We start from the raw sequence: 19,115 nt of genomic DNA on the forward strand, positions 1-19,115 counted from the left end.
GGATGACCTGCCCGGCTGCATGAAGGTTGAACCAGACTTCGTGTCGCTCGAAGACTTCCGCAAGATCGACACCTGGCCGGAGGGGGGGCGTTTGAGTCGCCGCACAAGAGCGGCGCGATACATTTGGTGGACCAATGGAGTGACTTGATATGGGGCAACAATGCCGCTGCACTGCTGCACGCTAATAAAGTGCACTACCTCATGTACATACGTCTATAGCCTAGTATGTACCATGTTCTTTGGCGAGGTAGATGTGAAGAAAAAAATAAACTCATAGGGTCCTTTATGAGGCGACTCGAAGGCGATATCCATCTTATTTTTCTTCTCTGTCGATGTATTGATCCTTCGCCCCCCAAGCTTTTTGCAACTAACGTGGTTTTTGAACTAGCTTCAGGATCGGAGGCATTGCAGACTTTCTGCACCTCGCCTGGTTTTGCATTCCCTCCGTATTGGACCACCTTTGACCAAGCGACGATATCGTGTGAAGACGTCATAGTATGGCGTGACGTTGCGACTTCATGATGACTTCGCAAATTTTGGTGATCTGTGAAGTCAGTATGACGTCACCACGGGATGAGTTTTGGCATCACTCGTGTTCACGCCGCCGACGCCACCGACGGCCAATCGTCGCCTTTGATGAGGCATAAGGACTCGTTCACACCTGCGACTAGCACCGGTCGCGCGACCGTTTGCGACCGGCAACCAAAAGCGACTCAAGGCGACCGATGTTCACACCAGCGCGCGACTGATTCCCGTCGCCATGCGGAATTCACATCTGCTAGCATATGGCTCGCATTGCCATTACCCCGCAAAATAAGCTGACGTCCTGTTCCTGCGCATGTGATAGGTTTAGAGGTTTGCAACTGCAAGTTTGCGATTGGTTTGCGACTGAAAAATCGAGCAGCGAGCAACCGAGCCAAAGCGGCCATTTGCAACCGGTCGCTTTGCGACTATAACTTGGTCGCGCGTCCGGTGCTGCCTTAAAGATTCAGGAGTCCTTGCCCTGTCGGGGAAAATGGCAAGCGCGTGTATAGGCCTGACGTGCAACTTTCTCCCTTTCCATCCAATTGCGCAATGCTCCCTCCTTTTTTTCCTTCATCCATGCCGGGAATCGGGCATTCATCCTAGCAGCGCAACAATTCAGTTGCTACAGGCAACAACGACCGTTATGTGTTCATATTCAGGCAACAATGAAATGTGGACGTGAAATGACCTCGATAAAAGATCACGTCGCCACATCAGAAACGGCTGTTCGCCGGCAAGCGGACGACCAAGAGAGCATCAATTATTTGAAACCGGCGCATCTTCGATCGAGAGCCGCATTTCTTAGCGCTCGCAGACGCCGTTTTCTTTTTTTTTTTTTACGTATGACGCTAAAATGTAGGTTTACACGCTTCGCTTAAAACAGAAAAAAAAAAACACGCCAGGTTAGCGCGAAACACGCAGAACAGTCGCGGCGTAAGTTGGAGGAGTGGCCCGCTAGCTGTAAACTCTCAGGGGGCTTACTGCAAGAAGAGTTGCGATATGTGTCCACTATGCCATAAATCATCTTGCGAAGTAGCGAAGTCCACTACGCCATAATTAATTTTGCAGTGGTATGACGCCTGATGCGATTCCACTCTTCTGCCCCGCAATATTACATCTGCTAACGCATATTCTTCGCCCAACGTGACGTCTGTATTGGTAGCTTGCACGTGACGTCATCGATGACCAACATGGCGGATTATTAACCTGCTTCAGTGTGATAACAATGTCGCTAGAACGTTATTGGGCCTATGTGTATGAATAACGAAGGAACTAGCATGCGATGTACTGAAAACACTAACGTGACAAAAATATGTCACTGTTTAAGTGGCGTCGGTGAAAGCCATCTATAGAGTTTTTTCGAAAGTGTTTCAAGCACTGTGGTAGAATACTTGATTACCCCGCAGAAGTGCCTGAGTTCGATTCCTGCTCGAACCCTGTTTTTCTTCTTTTTTTTCTCATTCGATAGCTGTGCCGGACACCGGCGGCGGACAACATCGCCACCGAAATCGGCTGCTGTTGTGAGGTCATAATAGGTTACGCGGTAAAAACAGCGCTTGTTGGTGGGGGATAGAGTGTGTGGGTCAGTGTAACACGAAAACCCAGCGCGCAAAGACCGGTCAACTGGCCTACCGTATCTACAAGCGTGTAGCTGGCACCGGCCAACTGTCCGGTGATGTTCGCTGGTGTCACAATGTTCTACCTGCTTTAACCAAGCAAACCTTATTACAGCGAAGATGTATGCCTCTCGTTGGTCGGAAAATTTCGTTGCGTAAACACAAAACTCCTATAGCGCGCATAGTACCACAGAAATTGGGCAAATCCAACTATAGTCCCCCCACTGGTCCACTATCAATAAATCAATTAATTTGTTTATTTCAGACATACATACACAATGTGAAATATGTATATATACACAATGTGAAAAAGATTAACAAAGGAACACACGGGCGGTGAACACCGATTAGGGGCCGCACGTTGCAGCTTCTGTTAACCATCTGTACCAAGTGTTGAAGTCAGGATTACCCCAGTGACAAACACCGGGACGGCCCGTTTCGGCTCCGCTGGTTAACCATCCGTACGCAGTGGTGCAAATCATGGGGGGTTCAGGGGGGTCCGGACCTCCATATGTTCGGGCTGGGGGGGGGGGGGACACCCCTTCCAAGTGTCCCCCCTTGAGATTTATCTTTCAGACGTCATATTTGAATTTCTTGAACGTCGTATTTGAATTTTAATTAAGGACAACACACTTTCCGTAAAACTAACTCTGGAATCTGAAACCCTTCGAATAAAGAGAAACGAAGTAGAAAGCTGCTTGTCGTTTCATAAGGTACTGTACATCATGAGCTTTCTGGAATGCTACGGTTACTTCAGACCTGCCTCAAATGTTTATTACGCTGAAGTTTGAAATGGATAATAAAGGATCCCCGATGCTTTATTTACGTCGACGATTTGTTGGGAGCCATTCGCAATGAAGCATAATTGTGAATGCTAGACTATGATTTTAATAAAAATTGCCGGTGAACACAAAACTGCTTTACAATAAAGTTTCCTGGGGAAAATCGTGGGAGGCCTTTTCTAAGAGGTTTACACGATGGGGAATGGAGAAGGAAGAAAAAAAAAAGCTGTAGCTATATGCGTTATCACACACACAAAAAAAGAATTGCTAGCATTTGTCTTTCATGGTTTAAACCGAATGAAATCGCTGGAAGGAAGAAAGGAACAGTAGAGGGAAGAAAAGCAGGGATGTTAACCAGCCTAGAAAAACTGCGCTATACCATCCTACACTGGGGAAAAGGAGCTCCAAAGATAGAAAGAGAGGAAATTTAACTAACGTTCTTTTTTAAATTTCATTTGAAAGTATATTTTAATTTTGATATAAAAATAAAACACTTCTGTAAAAACAAAATGGCCGCCATTTTTCTGGATTTACGCCACTGTCTGTACGGAGTGCTTGGTCGGTTATCACTTAAAGATTAAAGACACCAGAAGAACAGCTAGCGTCAATACAATGCTCGATGAGTGGAACAGGGTCGCGGAACCAATCACGGTCTACCGTAGCGACCGCAAAGCGATTATCACTACCATTACTCTAAAATAATATTAAAAGGATGGCAGCCAATTTAAAAAATAAAGTTTCTCTTTGCATTCGTTCTTACAACGCGCGGCAAGCAGCGACACACCGTCCATATTTCTCTTCGTATTGGCAGGCGAGAGTCACGTGACAAGAGGTGAGGTCTCAAAGCGCGCGCGCCAGCCGGATTGCGCGGGAAAGAACAAACCGACATTGCGCATGTCCGTTGCTATGGCGACGCACGTACGAAGAGGGAATTGACGTCTGACCTTCAAGGTCAAACGGATATGCACAAAGTGTCTGGGTTTGTAACGGGAGTAGAGTTATCGCTCTTAAAATGCACAAATATCGCAAATGTACCCCCGTGCATCTCCGTCGCTCCATCGAATGTTATGCATACGCGACGGCGGCACTTCACAAATCGTTTAGTTCGCGATGCATGACAAAAGCGGTACAGCATAATGCAACGCACACGCATCATTCGTGTCCACTTCATCCTGCACCATAGGTCGGCAAACTCACTCATGAGTCGACTCACTCGGACTCAGATCGAGCCATGAGTCTGAGCGAGTCGGGTTGAAAAAAATTTGGTGAGTGTGAGTCTGAGTGAGTCCGGTTCAGGGAAATTTTGATGAGCCCGAGTGAGCCTTAAGCGCAAGATACATTTCTTGAGTGAGTCTGAGTGAGCTCCACTTATCTCTGCGGACCTACGGTCCTATTTACTCATCTTCAGCATTACTCTCAGCCTTATCTGGGCTCACGTTTATACTCACGTCTACTCACAAATATTCCAAAGCAATAGTATTCCTATGTCGTCTCAATAGTTATTGATCAGAGGCATGAATGGGGGGGGGGGGGTGCCTTGACTCCCCCCCCCCCCCCCGCAAACTCTTCCACGGAAAGTTCTTGCGTGAGCCATTCCGTTCAATACAAATGTCCTTACTGGATTGCAACCACTGATAAACTCGCATTGGAAGGTACAATATCAAAAGGCGCCAAGAAGAGCACCGATTTAGTGAGATATTTTGTTAAAGAGCATTGACACCGTGGTAAATAATGCTAATTCTAGGCTAACAAACTCATATGTGTCGACTCACTCAGACTCGTTCGGACTCAGATCGAGCCGCGAGTCTGAGCGAGTCCGAGTGAGTGATAATTAGGCGAGTTCGAGTCTGAGTGAGCCCAGTTGAGAAATATTTTAGTGAATACGAGTCCGAGTGAGTCTGGCTGAGGAAAATTTTGGCGAGTCTGTGTCCGAGTGAGGCCTAAGCGCAAGATACATTTCTTGAGCGAGTCTGAGTGAGCTCCACATTTTTTGCCTACCTATGTCCTGTACCACTTGACTTTAGGGAGATTTGCAGCATTTTCACGGTTAAAAGAATTAAATTCGATCCTCACGCCTCGAAGGGCCTAAATAAGGTTATTTTATTTCATAATTACCCCCCCCCCCAAAAAAAAAAACAGCTGACTTGAAGTAATACATATTCCAAATGCTGAAAAATCTTACTCTCTCTCTGTATATAGACCTTTGCACAGAAGGCTCCCTTGGTGCCGCCATAATCTTCTCTGGGCTGGGTGAATAGGCGTGACCCCCCAAAATGCACTGCCAAGGCAGCGACGTCAGCCTTTGTATTCCCGTGCCCCAGCCCAGAATAGAGATTTATTTTTTCTCTCCCGCGAAAAGGTCTATATATCCATGCAAACCCCGATGAGGGCTGGCCCACCGGTCGAAACTGCTCGCCAAATAGATAACCGCGGCTTTATCAAGATTGTTCCATTGCGAATGATAAAACTCAACTATGAAAAGTTTCGCATAAGTCCTCTTCCTTTTGCCTTTAGGCTAATGTTCATTCATGGCTTTCTACACGACATACTTGTGCTTGCTGGATCACCAAAAAAATTGTCTATGCAGGCGTCACTTAGGTCAGCAACAGACCAATCCATCTCCTCTATCCCGCATCAATGGCGACCATGAACAAAATCTGACTGTACAGTAGAAAAACTATTTCTTTTCTGCTCACAGTAAACGAAGCAAAATATTGCTTTCCGCTCTTTTATTCATGTCTAGAATATTCTTTCGTCAGCAGTGAATACCAGAAACGTAAAAAAAAAAAAAGAGTCCAGGCTGAGGCGACGCATCGATGGCGCCACCACCATTATTTCAAGAATGGCTATTTGGTTTGGCGGCAAGCACAGATTACGCAAGAGTGTATGACTAACTTCACATCTCGCTTCAGTACACAGAACACTGTGACCTTACCACAACTCTACAATGTGTTTGGTCCTTCCACTTCATCGAATCTCTTCACCACGCGTAATGGATCTTTCAGAGTCCAAGCAGCGCCTCCAGTGGAGATAGCCGAAATCGAAACTTGTGGCTCGTCCTCCGAATTTGTCCTCCGCGCGCCGGTAGATAACTTTGGAGGCATGCACTCGCATTTTTTTCAGAGGGAAGGTTAGCAAGATTGTGACACCAGGTGTCAATCGGTTCGTTGCAAAAAACATGGCGCGTCTCGTCACCACCGTCGCGCATGCGCAGATCGGCGGGACCATTATCTCCAGTCATGCCGAGGACGTTGCGAATAAACTCGCACGCCTTCGGAAATGAGCACAGAGTCGTAAGTTTTACTGAAGAAAACCTTGCGGTCATCTTTTTTAATACACAGTCCCAGTCAGTGATCAAAGTGCTTAGCAAAAAATGAAGTTCGTGGCAAAACTGTCCTTGCGCTTAGCCTAGGTGACCACGTAGAAAGAGACAGCACAGTATCATCACGCTGATACGCTCCAACACTGCATAGGGTTTCCACCACCTCCTCTTCTAACTCTTGCGACAAACTCAACGGGGCACTGCACGAAGTGGGAGGAAACTTGGAATCCTGTAAGAAAACTTCAATATCCAGACTCTACAATCAGCGATGAGACACTGTGTTCGACAGCTCTGTTCACGCTATATAAATTTCATCGACTACACTTACAAATTAACCCTCAGCACAGAGAACAGGACGACGGCACACATTACAGAAGCAGATACACACTTTCGTAGACATAGAGTCAAACCCGCATATATCGAACCCACATATAACTAATTACTGTGTATGTCAAACAATCGTAAAATCCCTTTGAAATGTTTTCAATACACAAAATATTTTATATATCGAACTACCTATATATAAAACTTTTTGTGATCCCCTTCAGATTTGATATGCCCGGGTTTGACTGTATAATAAGAACAAATAAAACAAATTATTGGGCGTAATATAGCAAACCGAACGTTTCTGCCGATATCAGTATGTGATGAAATTGCAGTTATATAAGAACTAGTGAATACAATGAATTTGTTTCATTTCGTGCACAACAGTGTTACAACTTTGTTTCACTGTAGCATCAGAAGACCAGAGGGCAAGCAGGAGCCCTAGTGCTGACATGTCACGACACTAAGTTTAGTCATAACACCCGGAGGTTGTTATGCAATGGTCTTCAGGATTTGCTGGACAGATGGTGAGAGCCCTTGAGGTTGTGATGGAGACAACACATTTAATGATTTCTTAACGTATTCAGGGATGCCATAAAAGCAGATCAGTCACACCGGAGCTATTTGGAAGCATTAGCTTGCAAGTGCAGCCGGCCCATTCCATGTGGTGTTTCGCATAAGGTTTCTGGCCTTTTAGTTCAGGCCACTGGTGCTCAGAACTTTCAGTTGAAATGGTTTATGCACCGATTACGACAAGACGGCATCACAGCATGCCTCGAATAGCTAGTGCCTGTGCTCCCGCATATGTGCCTGCCTGGTTTTCCAATAGCACAGCTGGCATATCCCAGCTATGCTAAGTTATCCGCAGCGTCATTGTTAAGCGTACTCGATTTCATTTTGTGAAGTTATGTCTCCTGGGGGATTGGTGGAAAATGACATGAGGTATAAAAGCAGATCAGCAATTTGGCTGGCAAGTGTACCTTTACTAATGACCACTAACGACATAAACCTTAAAGGACAACAAAACAGTACTGAACATAGACTTCTGTAGTACTCAAGTCTCGTTACAAAGGCAGTGAACTGAAGATGACGCACAAAGTACACAAAACACATACTGCTACAGTGACAAAGAAACAAGGAACGTCATTTCCAGTAAGCAGTAATCGTAAGCATCACGGAGCACACAATCACAAACTGCCATTTTACCATTGTTCTGAGTCAACAAGGGATAGTAAAAAAGAATTAGTTCAACCTTGTTTTTTGCAATAAATGGCGTGCCGAAAAGGTTCTCTAAAACAAGTGTGTTTGGGTGCTTTCGGGACATACAGTAAGAGTCATTGTTCAAGGGACATTGTTAAAGGAATGGGTGCGAAGTCGTTTTGAATTTTACTTTCCGTTAAATGTACAACTGCGTGGTATCGGCACAAGCGACTGATGGGTAATGGTGCTAGCAACCTTACACACATACGCAATGTCTGGACACAACTTCAGTTGATACTTGCAGCTCGCGCACTGGCAAAGTGATAGCCGCACATTTATGGCGTTTCGTTTAACAGCGTACTGCACTGTACAATTACACACAACAAACCTTACCTTTAGAAACCTGCATGTTCTCGTCTAGGAACACATGCAGACCGAGTTCAGTCCCTATTGTGCATTGCTCCTCCTAGCAAAGTGGGGAGCTACGTTTTCATTCAAACAGTATGCCTTCGACACACGCACAGTGGAATAGTCAAAGGCAGTGCACAAAGAAAGTGTCGGGTGTCGGCTTAGAAATCGCGAGTGGCAAACTCGTACACATGAACAGTAATGATAACATTATGCACGTTCACATTATGAAGGTTGCTTGGGAAGTTTCTAAGGGCAGTCGACTCTCAACTGAATAAGCCTTCTTAAGAGACCATGTGCTCACGACAGTAGTGAGCACATCTGTCTAATGGGTCGAGTTTATGGACGCTCTCAAACCTTGAACATCAGATGCTTCCATGCTGCCTTCCTTACCCACCTCAACATAAAAGCATAGGAGGGATGCTTTAAGTAAGACACAAACCGACCACTCGGACATAGCGGCAGTTGGAAAATATCAATGAAACCAGACGGTTTGGTAATATGGGAACATTCACAGCTACATTTACACTTCTAGCTTTTTGAAACAATCGCAGTGGTTATCTCGCTTGTTAACTAGCTACTCTGTTCTCACCTTGACCATGTGCAAAGGAAGTCGCTTTTGTGTGACCACTCTGAAATGAGTGAGCTCCCGCCCACATCAGCTAGCACTTTCATTTTTTTTTTTTAACCTAATCACATGTGATGAGAGGCACATTTACTTAATCATTATGAAGCAGAAGTGGTCACACTTTTAGGCTTATGAGTTACTAAGCAAGCATGGAAGCATCTCAGGTGTCAACTTCAACGAACAAAGTACAAGCTTGGGCTAATCAGTAAAAAATTTACAGGAAAATGGCACAAAAAATTTACGACTTCGCAAGAAACTGGTGCCACATTTTCTCCCTTTCTTAATCCTTATTTTGTTGCACTGTTTCCACACAAGTTACCCTGAAGCATATGAAAAAGTGTTAAAGTAAAACATGCTGCTTTATATTATATTAAGCTTCGAATATGCTTGCGACCCTTGAAATGGCTACAACTTCAGACACGTTGTTTGCTTCAGTATGGTACACCTAAAAATACAGCCAGACCGGCAATGTGGGGAGACACAAAAAAAAGCACATCCCACCAACATGTGCACGTAGAAAAAACTTGTATTGACTCTGCAATGCAACCTCGACGAAACAAACTAATCCACCTCACAAGAGACAAACAATTTTAGGACAGCACAATTTATACATAGGTAATTGCACAAACAAAAATGAAACTTTACCAGTACCGTAAGAAGTGAAAAGCACAAAGCTGAACAAAAGTTCAACACAACAGCCAAGAGGAGGTTGCAAGCTCTTGGAAAACTTTCTCGGCATCTGCACTGGTAGTTCAAGCGAACACGCACGTTGTTCATCAAGTAGCTGGCTTTGCGACACCAATACGCCAGTCACACGTAAAGACTTCTCAAAGGAGTACTGGCATGACAATTTTTTTTTTACTTTTCTGTTTCTTTTCGTCAAGTCACGGTGTGGGACTTCAAACCCATGGAAAGCAATACGCCCACTGCTCAGAGCGCCATAAATGATTTACTATAACCGTTTCTGTGGCTGTAGAAAATCTATTAAAACTGATGGTGCTCTGAGGCATGGTAGTACTTTTCCTGTGCTTTTGAATTCCCGAACCTTCATTTACTAGGGAAAATGATGAGTCTTAAAAAAAAAAGATGTCAGCAGCCCTGTAGCAGTATTGGCCAGTTCAATGCCATAAAGATGATATGAAAAAAGAATGAAAGGGAAAAAAATATCTTGATCATTAATTATTACAAAGCCTAATAAACAAGCGTGAGGCTAGGAAAGCTGGCAGTATCTGGGTCAGTGCCAGAGCCTGTCACTGCCAAGGGGATCACACAGAGCATCCGTAATTCCATGCTGCAGAGTCACCCCACAAAGCTTCGTAAACAATCACGAAAACCAGGAAAAGTTGTTCATCATCATCATCAAGCCTGGTGAGTGTTCACGTAACCATACGAACTGGTAATAGGGCACTTTAGCAGTGATGGTAATACTGTACCGCATACGCTACGGTATTACCATTCCATAGTTGCATGCCACAGTCCCGAAAACAATTTAGCTCCGTGAGTTTCTCTACGAGTACGGTAAATGATGATGGCAGTGGCTAAAGGGGCTGATATATTCCAGCGTAACGTCCGCACCCACGCGTGCATTACAGCAACGTTACGTTAGCCAAACACAGCCCTCTATAGTCTGGCGTCGGCTGACCGCTGATGCAGCCGACGGCTCCTGGTGCGCTCGGGTGTCGCTTGGCTCCGAATAGCTCCTGCTGCATTTCGTGCCGGCCGCGCCGGACTCGGATGTACAGGAACCTGCTTCGCGGGCTGTTTCACTGGTTCCCGACAGGTGGTGCAGCGCATTCTTCGCTTTCCTGTGCATGCGCTGCTCGAGCTGCGATCGCGCCAGCACGTTGGAACCGGCTAAACTATAGCGGAGACCGATTTGCGCCTGGCGTAGCATCGCCAGCTTGACGTGACAACATGCGTCCTCATGCGTGCGGGTCGGGAAAGTCAGAGTATAACAGAGCCTTACTACAGGAATTGTAGACTGCTTCATGCCGATCACGGAATAATCGTTTCACCTAGTGTCCTTGTTAAAAACTTTTAAAGCCAACGCATCTGGAATCATGCCGCTGCCGAAAACGTACACCAACAATGAAGCAGAATACCTGTCAGGCTGGACAGGCGGTGCCATCAAGTTTGTGGCTATCATAAGGAGGAAAAATGCTATCACTAAGAAGTTTACAGATAAAGTAAACTCTCTGATATTGTTATTGGAAAAATTAATAAGATTATGGATAGTAGAGCTTAGCGTCTCAGCGATAGAAGAGATGAAATTTATTACAAGGCAAGTAATGCCTTTTTCACAATGCCTAGCTTACTGAACATCATGGATAGACCCAGTATACATTACAAAAAGAGTTTCCATATGGTAACATTTGCACATATGCATGCTGCAGCTGGTATAGTATTACCGTACTTTCCGTACGGTAAACCAGCACTGCTAAAACATCCTATTACCAGAAGGAGAACTGAAGTGAGCTAGCCGTTAGTGACGACATCAGCCCTTCAGATGCGAAAAAAAGGCTCTGTCAATGGCGACATAAAAACAATAGATACATCAAAACGGACAGTGCCGATTCTTCCAGGCATTAAGAAAGGTAGTTCGTTCACACCTTCCACTGACAGGCCTTCCGAGCCCACCTGGCTCCGCAATCGCTGCACACAGCGCCAGAGCACGTAACTGGGTAGCGAAAGTGCTGACAAGTCACATGAAGGCAGCCAGACATCAGCAAGGGAAACAATGTGCACGATGCTATAGGTAACCACTATGACCACGCACCACAAACACACGCACACAATGTAGTAAACACACTAGTTAGAAACATTCTCAGTGTGAAAAGACGGCAGCAGCGCATGTACGCGCTCTGTCTCAGACGCTGCGTGCCGAGACATCATGTAGAAAAAACGGAGAATGCAAGCGTTACAAACTGTGGGCCACGTGTGCAGGCAAAACAGTTGGTGATCGTTGAAACCACTTATTCATCGTGTTGACCCCGTGGCTAACGGGAGACGCAGGAAAGTAAGGGAATTTGGGACTGTGGAGAGCGCAGACTAGACGGCAACATTACCTTCTACACTGCTACCTATGCCTGCCTCTGCGCTGAAGGCTAGAGTAATGAGAGTGTTTCCCCTAACCAGCGCTTCAAACTGGAAATGTTATGTCCGGTGCCGCGTGCAAGCTTAACACTAGGGGCCACTACCGTAACACAGAATACGGAATACCATTCCATTAGCTCTGTGGCGTCACGCTTTGCGCCACAAACTAGGCGGGCCCCCGAAATTTTTCGAAATGGCCAATGAAAAGCATAGAGCAGTTTTCAACTGTAGAGCGCTTTTAATTGGCCATATTGAAATATGTTGGCGCCTACACAGATGTGACATGAAGCATGATGACACACACAAAACGAAATGGTATTCCGTATTCCATGGTACGGTGTTCCGTATTACATGGTACGGTATTGGTCCGCTAGTCTCCCATCTTTGCTACTGGTCACTACTCTCACCGAAGTGATATCCAGCTGCTTGCAACTTTCTCCACTCCAAACGAGCGTGCGGTCAACATCCAAAAGAGCTTTCTCCGTAGGCCTTGGGCACTGGTTCCAATCACAGGCAGACGCGTCGCTTCAACTGCCTAACCCTACCAACACACTTACGACAAACGCCAACAAAGTCGTTGAGGAACGCTGCACATTTTACAAAAATCTCAATGCAAATTAAAACAATATGGCAGCATTCATAAGGAATCTCTCAAATCACATTCCACTCGTTACCGAAAGCGAATGGCCGCTTGAGAACAGTGGAAATGCAGCAAATCGGTTTTGTGTGGAAATCGGCACGCTTTCTTCCACCCGTCCGAAAAACACGAAATGGTGTTGAAGCACATGTGTGTTGAATGGGGGGAGGCGCCGAATGCAAACAAAATCTTTTGTGGTGTCTACCGCAGTAAGCACCGAAGTAAATATGCTAAACATTACAAAACCGTTTCACGCTCATCCTTTGAACTTTAAGGGAGTGAGGAATATCGTAAACAATATACTCAATACACAGATTGCACCCAGCTTACTTAATCACATCACCACATTTGCTTTACAAACAAAACAGAAGGACGCCGATCAGGCCGAAAAATATTTACCAACGTATCGGTTCCCACGCGGGTGCCTTGTTGACAAAACGTCAGCAAATATTTTTCGCCTCGGTCGGCGTCCTTCAATGTTTTTACCAATGAGTCATCCCGACCAGATGAGAGTCGGTCAGACCCTCGACTTACGAAACAAAACGGAGTCATGTGAAAACAAAAGCCACATGACGAAGCAGAACACCAGGAAAATCGTCGCAACACTACACTCCACGAGGAACTCACCTCCCTTCCCTCCGATCAACATCAGCACTTCTACTACAAGTGAAACCCACAGACGTCGGGGCTCGAAACACTCCACTAAAATCACGACCTCTCACCGACCAATCGAAACGCTTTCCACGGTGCCCCTCACCCACACCTATAACAACACACTCCAGTCACCACAAATTGTTCGTCCGCCGCATCAGGATGGTGCCCCAAAGCCGGAATGGCAAACTTCATTTTTCTCTTTTAAGTACGTTGGGCTGGCAGCGAGTCACGAACGCGCACGAAAGCCGCAGCACACCATGCACGCTCTGCTTAAGTCCGCAGGGGGATTCAATGCCACCAGGCCGACGAGAGAGAACACGTGCACAAGAAGGGATTGGGGAGGGGGGGGAGGGGCGCATCTTTGTACAAAAAACGAGTGTCACAGACGACGAGCCTTTTTGTGTTTTCTTGCTCGGCGGCACAAATGTGGCGCGATGCCCGTCGGCGTCTCAACACCGTCCAGCACTTTCTTCCTCGTCACCGCAGCTGTGGCAACATGACCCCTCTAGCGGCGCGGATGGCCCAGAGTGAAAAAATGTGTTACCAGACGGCGCCGACGATAATCACGACTTCGACGATAGGTGGGGAAGGAAGGGACGATGGAAAAAAGGCCGAAGCGGTCGTCGCTCTTTTCCTTGCCGGAATCTTCACATGCGGGCAGCCTTCTGCTGAATGAGCTGAAACGGGAGGGACAAACGCGCTCTGAACAATGCAAGGCAGTTGAGGTTTCTGGCGTGTACAGTATTCTGGTATATACAAAGGGGTTCACAGAATACCGGTTTACCGGACAATAGTATCGACATCTTGTGATGCTTCGTGCAACCACAATTATATACATGTTCGTTTCTGCCTGGTGTCCTTGAGGGGGAAAAAGATAAAAATGGCAACTCATTCAGAATTATGCCACTGCAAGAAATTTACACCAGCACAGATGGTTTCTACAATAACAATTTTGTGATTGCCTGGTTCACCTTGGCCCCGGCAGATGGCAGTCTCCATCTAGCCTTTCACGTTTACGGCTACGGTAATCCGGTATGACGCTAATGTAAAGATGTTTGCGGACAAACTAAAGCTCTCTAGTGAAGCATATTGGCCATGCTAGTGTTCACTATTAAATAGGATGTTAAAGTGATGTCAGAAACCCGCTGTTACTGTATATGACACTTTCGAATAACGTTTCTTTGGATGGAATGCCACAGCTTTGTGAGTACAACACATAACGAAGATCTGTCGGTATTCTAGCATCAAATGATTACGCAAAAATTTTGCGGAAATACACGGCTAAACGGTAAAGTGGCAAACCTTGCAACGAAGCCATGTCAATGAGTGAAGATTTCATGATAGAAAGGTACAGCCATGCTTCACGACAGGTCAGCAGTGAAAGCAGTGCTTTCCAAGAACAGACTACAGTTCGAAAAACAGACGACAGTAAGACGGGACTACAGTCCCGTCGTCTTGTGTTCCTCTTCTTAGTGATTGTGTTTTAGCACTGCATTATGTCTCGTAGACTACAGTATGCCTAATGCAGCCATGGGCTTTGAGCATCGCGGTTCAATCACCGAGCACTGTACAGTTATCGCTACAGGCCCTCAATGTAAACTAACAAGAAAAAGCTTTTGTTCAAACTTTATTGAAAAAAAAGGAGTGCAGACTAAATGAATGTGGTCCCCTTCACCAAAATAAATAGGTCGTTAATAGCACTTGGCTGCTAGCAATTACTTCGTCTTCATTTTGCCAGACCATCCAGAGGGTCAGGGAGTGAGAAGCGACAGCCCACTGTAAAGGGGAGATGTGAAATGTCAGCTTGCGTGACCAGGTAAAGTGTGTGAAAACTGAGGCGTCTTGTATGTTCCAATCTAAAACAAGTCACTGTAACCTAACTCTCAAGGTGTGTCATATTCCATCGGCACAACTGTCGGCCTCAATGCTGACTCTATGTCAAATGGTGAAATAACATTCCAAACTCTACTTTAAATAGACATCACGAGCAAATGTTATGCCCAAGAAGGTTTCAAAAAAAGTTGCCGGAGTAGAAGCTCTTGCAACGCCTTACTGGCAAAAGTGGAGCCAGCGCTTGCCCACGCTTCATCTTGGAATCGTGCTCTTTTCAGATGGTGCTTGCTTAAAGATCAAGTTGTTTTGCTCTGTTCAGGTAAACGCTAGGTTATTTGTAAAATAAGGGATCAATGTTCCCGACGAAGCTAACATATCGAGGATGAGTATTCATGACTTGATCCCCAATAAAATTTGCCAAGACTGTGGTGCTTCTCATTGAAACCAGTAACACCGACACATTCAGCAGTATCTGTTCGACAAAATTTGTCACATTAAATGTGCCCTGCCACAATTTTTCAGTATCGCCTGAAAATGCTGCCAATTGGTAGTCGAGGCTCCCGAGAACATGCGAGCCAAACATTATAGCGCAGCACGCGGCCTGAGATTTACAATAAATTCTCAATGTCAGCTAAAACGCGCTTCCTCTTCTCTCGACAAAAATGATGCTTATGGTGTCACTGCCACTGGCCACGCCATTGGCTGATTTGAACATGGCGCGCTTTGTAGTTACTGTGGCCACTGCGGGAGGCTATCACTTGCCCGCGTGAGCGCACGATTGCACTGAAAGTACGGCGCGCGTGACGTACCTTCATCCCCCATGCTGATATTTTATCCTGCCCCTACTAAGATGGCGGCTGCATCTGTGGTCTTAGTGCGGGTGCGGCTGTGCTCGTGAAGCATATTTTCCACTCCAGCTACTATTCTTTTTAAAACTTCTTGATTACGCCTAAGAGTGACATGGTTTGTTTTAGAGTACTGTTCTGTGCTGATCGACTATATTGTAAGTAAACGTAGCATGCCCCCTTACGTACAAAAGATCATCTGACAATAAAAAGGTTGTTAGAAATGTTGTCTATATCGGCACCTACGTGACATAAAACAAACTCCTTAATTGTTTGGTTTGTCCACAAGGTAATCTTGCTGAGATTAACCCAACTGAAAATAACTTGCCTTTTGTGATCAATGACCACTGAAAATAAAGTGGCATGAAAACGTCACCTGCAATGACACGACTACGTAAAACCAAATTATGCCTGGTGAATTTTATGCATTGACTTTAAATAGTAACAGCTGATGAAAGATTTCCTATTTAATTTTAAAGAAGCTGCAGTTATCGAGTAGGGGATATAGAGACAGCTCACAGTTGTTCGTAGCTTTGTCAAAGGGGTCATTACGACGCAGGCTGCTACAACTTTCGTCACCAACCAGTTTCCTACGAGCCGGGAGAGTTTGTGTGTGGACTCTAATTTGCACCTGTGGCCTTTCAGAGAAGATGTTACGGCGGTGCTTCGCCCTATATGAAGTTCCGTGACGTCGCATAGATGTTAACTACAGAAGAACTTTGTTGATACATTCACGTTTTGCACAATTTCTCGCTGTCAACGTTCGCGATATTGCTATCAAGCGAAACTGCACAATGTTTTAGTGAATTTGGGTTGTACATTTTCTTGAATAGTAAATATTTTCCCAGCATGCATTTTTTTTTTTCAAAGATGTACAAAGGAGGTTTTACTGAATGAGGTTGTTTTACGAGTCCGCATTGCTCAAATTGTCGACGGTGTGCACCGAAGGTTGTGCACGTGGTCCGAATGAAGCTCTATTTGTCCGAACAAACTCTCTGCACTGTCAGTGGGTACAAATCCTGCTTCCACAGCTATATAAAGCTTCAGCACGATGCTTTCTTGCAAGTGAGGCTAATGGCACTAAGTGAGGCTAATGGCATGACTGAAAGCTGACAAAGCAATAGAAAAGAACAAAGTGAAGAACACAAGCAGCAGTAAGGAAGACAAGGTTGGTGCATCTGCTAATCAGAGAATACAGAGCCCTAACACAATGCATTGACAGGCTAGTTGGTGCTTATCCATATTAACTTTTAAAGGGCCCCTAAACCACCTTCGATAATTTAACCTATCAAGCAATTCACACATCCGGGTTCAGAATTCCGTCCCGATCAACAATGCCGAACGTGGCAGCGCTACGAGCTGCAGGTGCGCCACAAGTTCGATCAAACAATCCCCGGTCCTCTCCGGGCCTTTCGGTATCCCCAGCGTTGGCCGTGATGTCACCACTCGCGTCTGGTCATGTCATCCACAAAACGAACCAGTTTGTCTGCTCGCCGGTACGCATGGTTGCTGCTCTTCCTCCTCACAGTGCGAGGAGGAGCGCTCATCCAGGGGGACAGACGAGCCGATGAACGCAGCATGGCGAAGGAGAGAGCGAAGCGATCATCAAACGCGTGCAACTCCGCTATTACGGCACCGTTTCGAAAATTCTTCGCAACTACATGTTTGTTGAAGACTCAAGCACAACTGCAACATCACAAGTAGATTTCGACCTCTGGGTGATTTAGGGGCCCTATAACGCAACGAAACGACACAGGAAAGATGACAGGACACAGCGCTGTGTCCTGCTGTCTTTTTGTCGTGCTAAAATTTACGATGAATAAAGAGCTCGTGTTTCTTTGTTGCACTGCGGTCTTGTGTCCTGTTCTTTCTGCAAGATACATATCTCGATGTGCTCCATAGCCAATGTCCTAAGGCCTTTTAGGGCCATATTACATCTGGAAATCATGTCCTATTGACTTTGATTGGCCCTCTTTGTCTGTTACCTGCCCCTTTGCACCATAAAAGCCCACCCATCTGTTCATCAACCAAGAAACACTCCTGCAGCACACAAAATGAGATCATGGTGACAAAATTACCTGCGCCCGGTCAGTTGGCTCAAACTCACGGTCTGTCGTGTGCGACGAGGAGCTGGGGTACTCCCTCGACACAACGCAGAGGAATTCGGCATGGTCGTCATTGCCGTAGTTGTACGACGAACCGATGTTGATCAACTGCAAGGGATGAAGTGGTGAGCCCACATGGGCGTATGAATGCCAAGTGTTGGTGCACACGACTAAAGCCTGCAATATGGTTGAACCTCACTATAACAAAGTCACAACTGACGCAGAAAAACTGGGTTATATTTGACAGTTTTGTAAAGAAATACCTGTTTCACAGCATTCTTACATGCCTTTAACTTTCTCTGAAATTTTCCCTTGCTTTGCTATATTATGTAATTCAGTATATCTGAAATTTGCTATATTTGTGTAATTGTTATATTATATATATATTCGGCTGCATTTTTGATGGAGGCGGAAATGTTTGAAGCCCTTGCACTTAGATTTAGGTGCACGTTAAAATTTCCGGAGCCCTCCACTATGGCATCTCTCATAATCATATCGTGGTTTTGGGATGTTAAACCCCAGATATTATTATTATTATAGTGAGTGTGTGTGTCTGTGTGCATGCGTGTACAATGTTTCCTTTAAGTAATCCCTTTGTCACAAACAAAACATCCTTTATGTCAGCAATGGTCCATGAAGAATCGATAGCCAGGCTAGTTGGTAATGGTTCTTGATTCATAACATAACATAAACATACCATAACAATTCGTTTCTTCTGCTGTACACGTGACTTTCTGGAATCAAAGTTTAGTGATCACAGGGATGCTAGTATTCAACTGTGCATGTAGTTTCAATTAAATATAAAGTTTCGAATCAGTGCTGTGGTGTGTCCTGCAGTCTTCTGTTGTCTGTGTTATATTTGCGCTGCGTTCAAAATGTTCAAGAATGCTCAATATACAGTAGGCCACAAAAGTTTATGCACCACACGAGCGAGTGGCCAAGAGCTTCTTCGCAGCATTCCTGCTACGTCAGCGGCTACCGACAGCAGTGCTATGCCCAAGACACATCCCCTCCTTAATCAATGATCTGTCCATTTTCTCACAAGGCACGAACATTTCCTATCTTTCTGTTTTTGACGCAATGCGCTTGGCAGCCGTGGCTATGTGCTCCTGTCTCGAGAGCAGCCAATCAGCATAACTGTTA

General features: G+C 45.5%; 1 protein-coding gene across 2 annotated transcripts in view; it reads right to left on the reverse strand.

Annotated features, from left to right (window-relative positions):
• Positions 1-6,221: 6,221 nt before the first annotated feature.
• LOC119400071 (BTB/POZ domain-containing protein KCTD5) overlaps positions 6,222-19,115 on the reverse strand; it is a 39,586-nt gene continuing 26,692 nt past the window's right edge. Inside the window, exons 4-5 of one of the 2 annotated variants that reach the window (XM_037666993.2) lie at positions 17,946-18,080; positions 6,222-13,866 (exon numbers count right to left, since the gene is read on the reverse strand). In XM_037666993.2, the coding sequence (XP_037522921.1) occupies positions 13,837-13,866; positions 17,946-18,080 (165 nt within the window). In that variant the 3' untranslated portion in view covers positions 6,222-13,836. Of the gene's footprint in view, positions 13,867-14,799; positions 14,966-17,945; positions 18,081-19,115 lie in introns of those variants that run through there. The other variant, XM_037666992.2, reaches the window with a different exon arrangement.

Source organism: Rhipicephalus sanguineus, chromosome 7 (assembly GCF_013339695.2).
Source record: "Rhipicephalus sanguineus isolate Rsan-2018 chromosome 7, BIME_Rsan_1.4, whole genome shotgun sequence".
Classification (NCBI taxonomy): domain Eukaryota; kingdom Metazoa; phylum Arthropoda; class Arachnida; order Ixodida; family Ixodidae; genus Rhipicephalus; species Rhipicephalus sanguineus.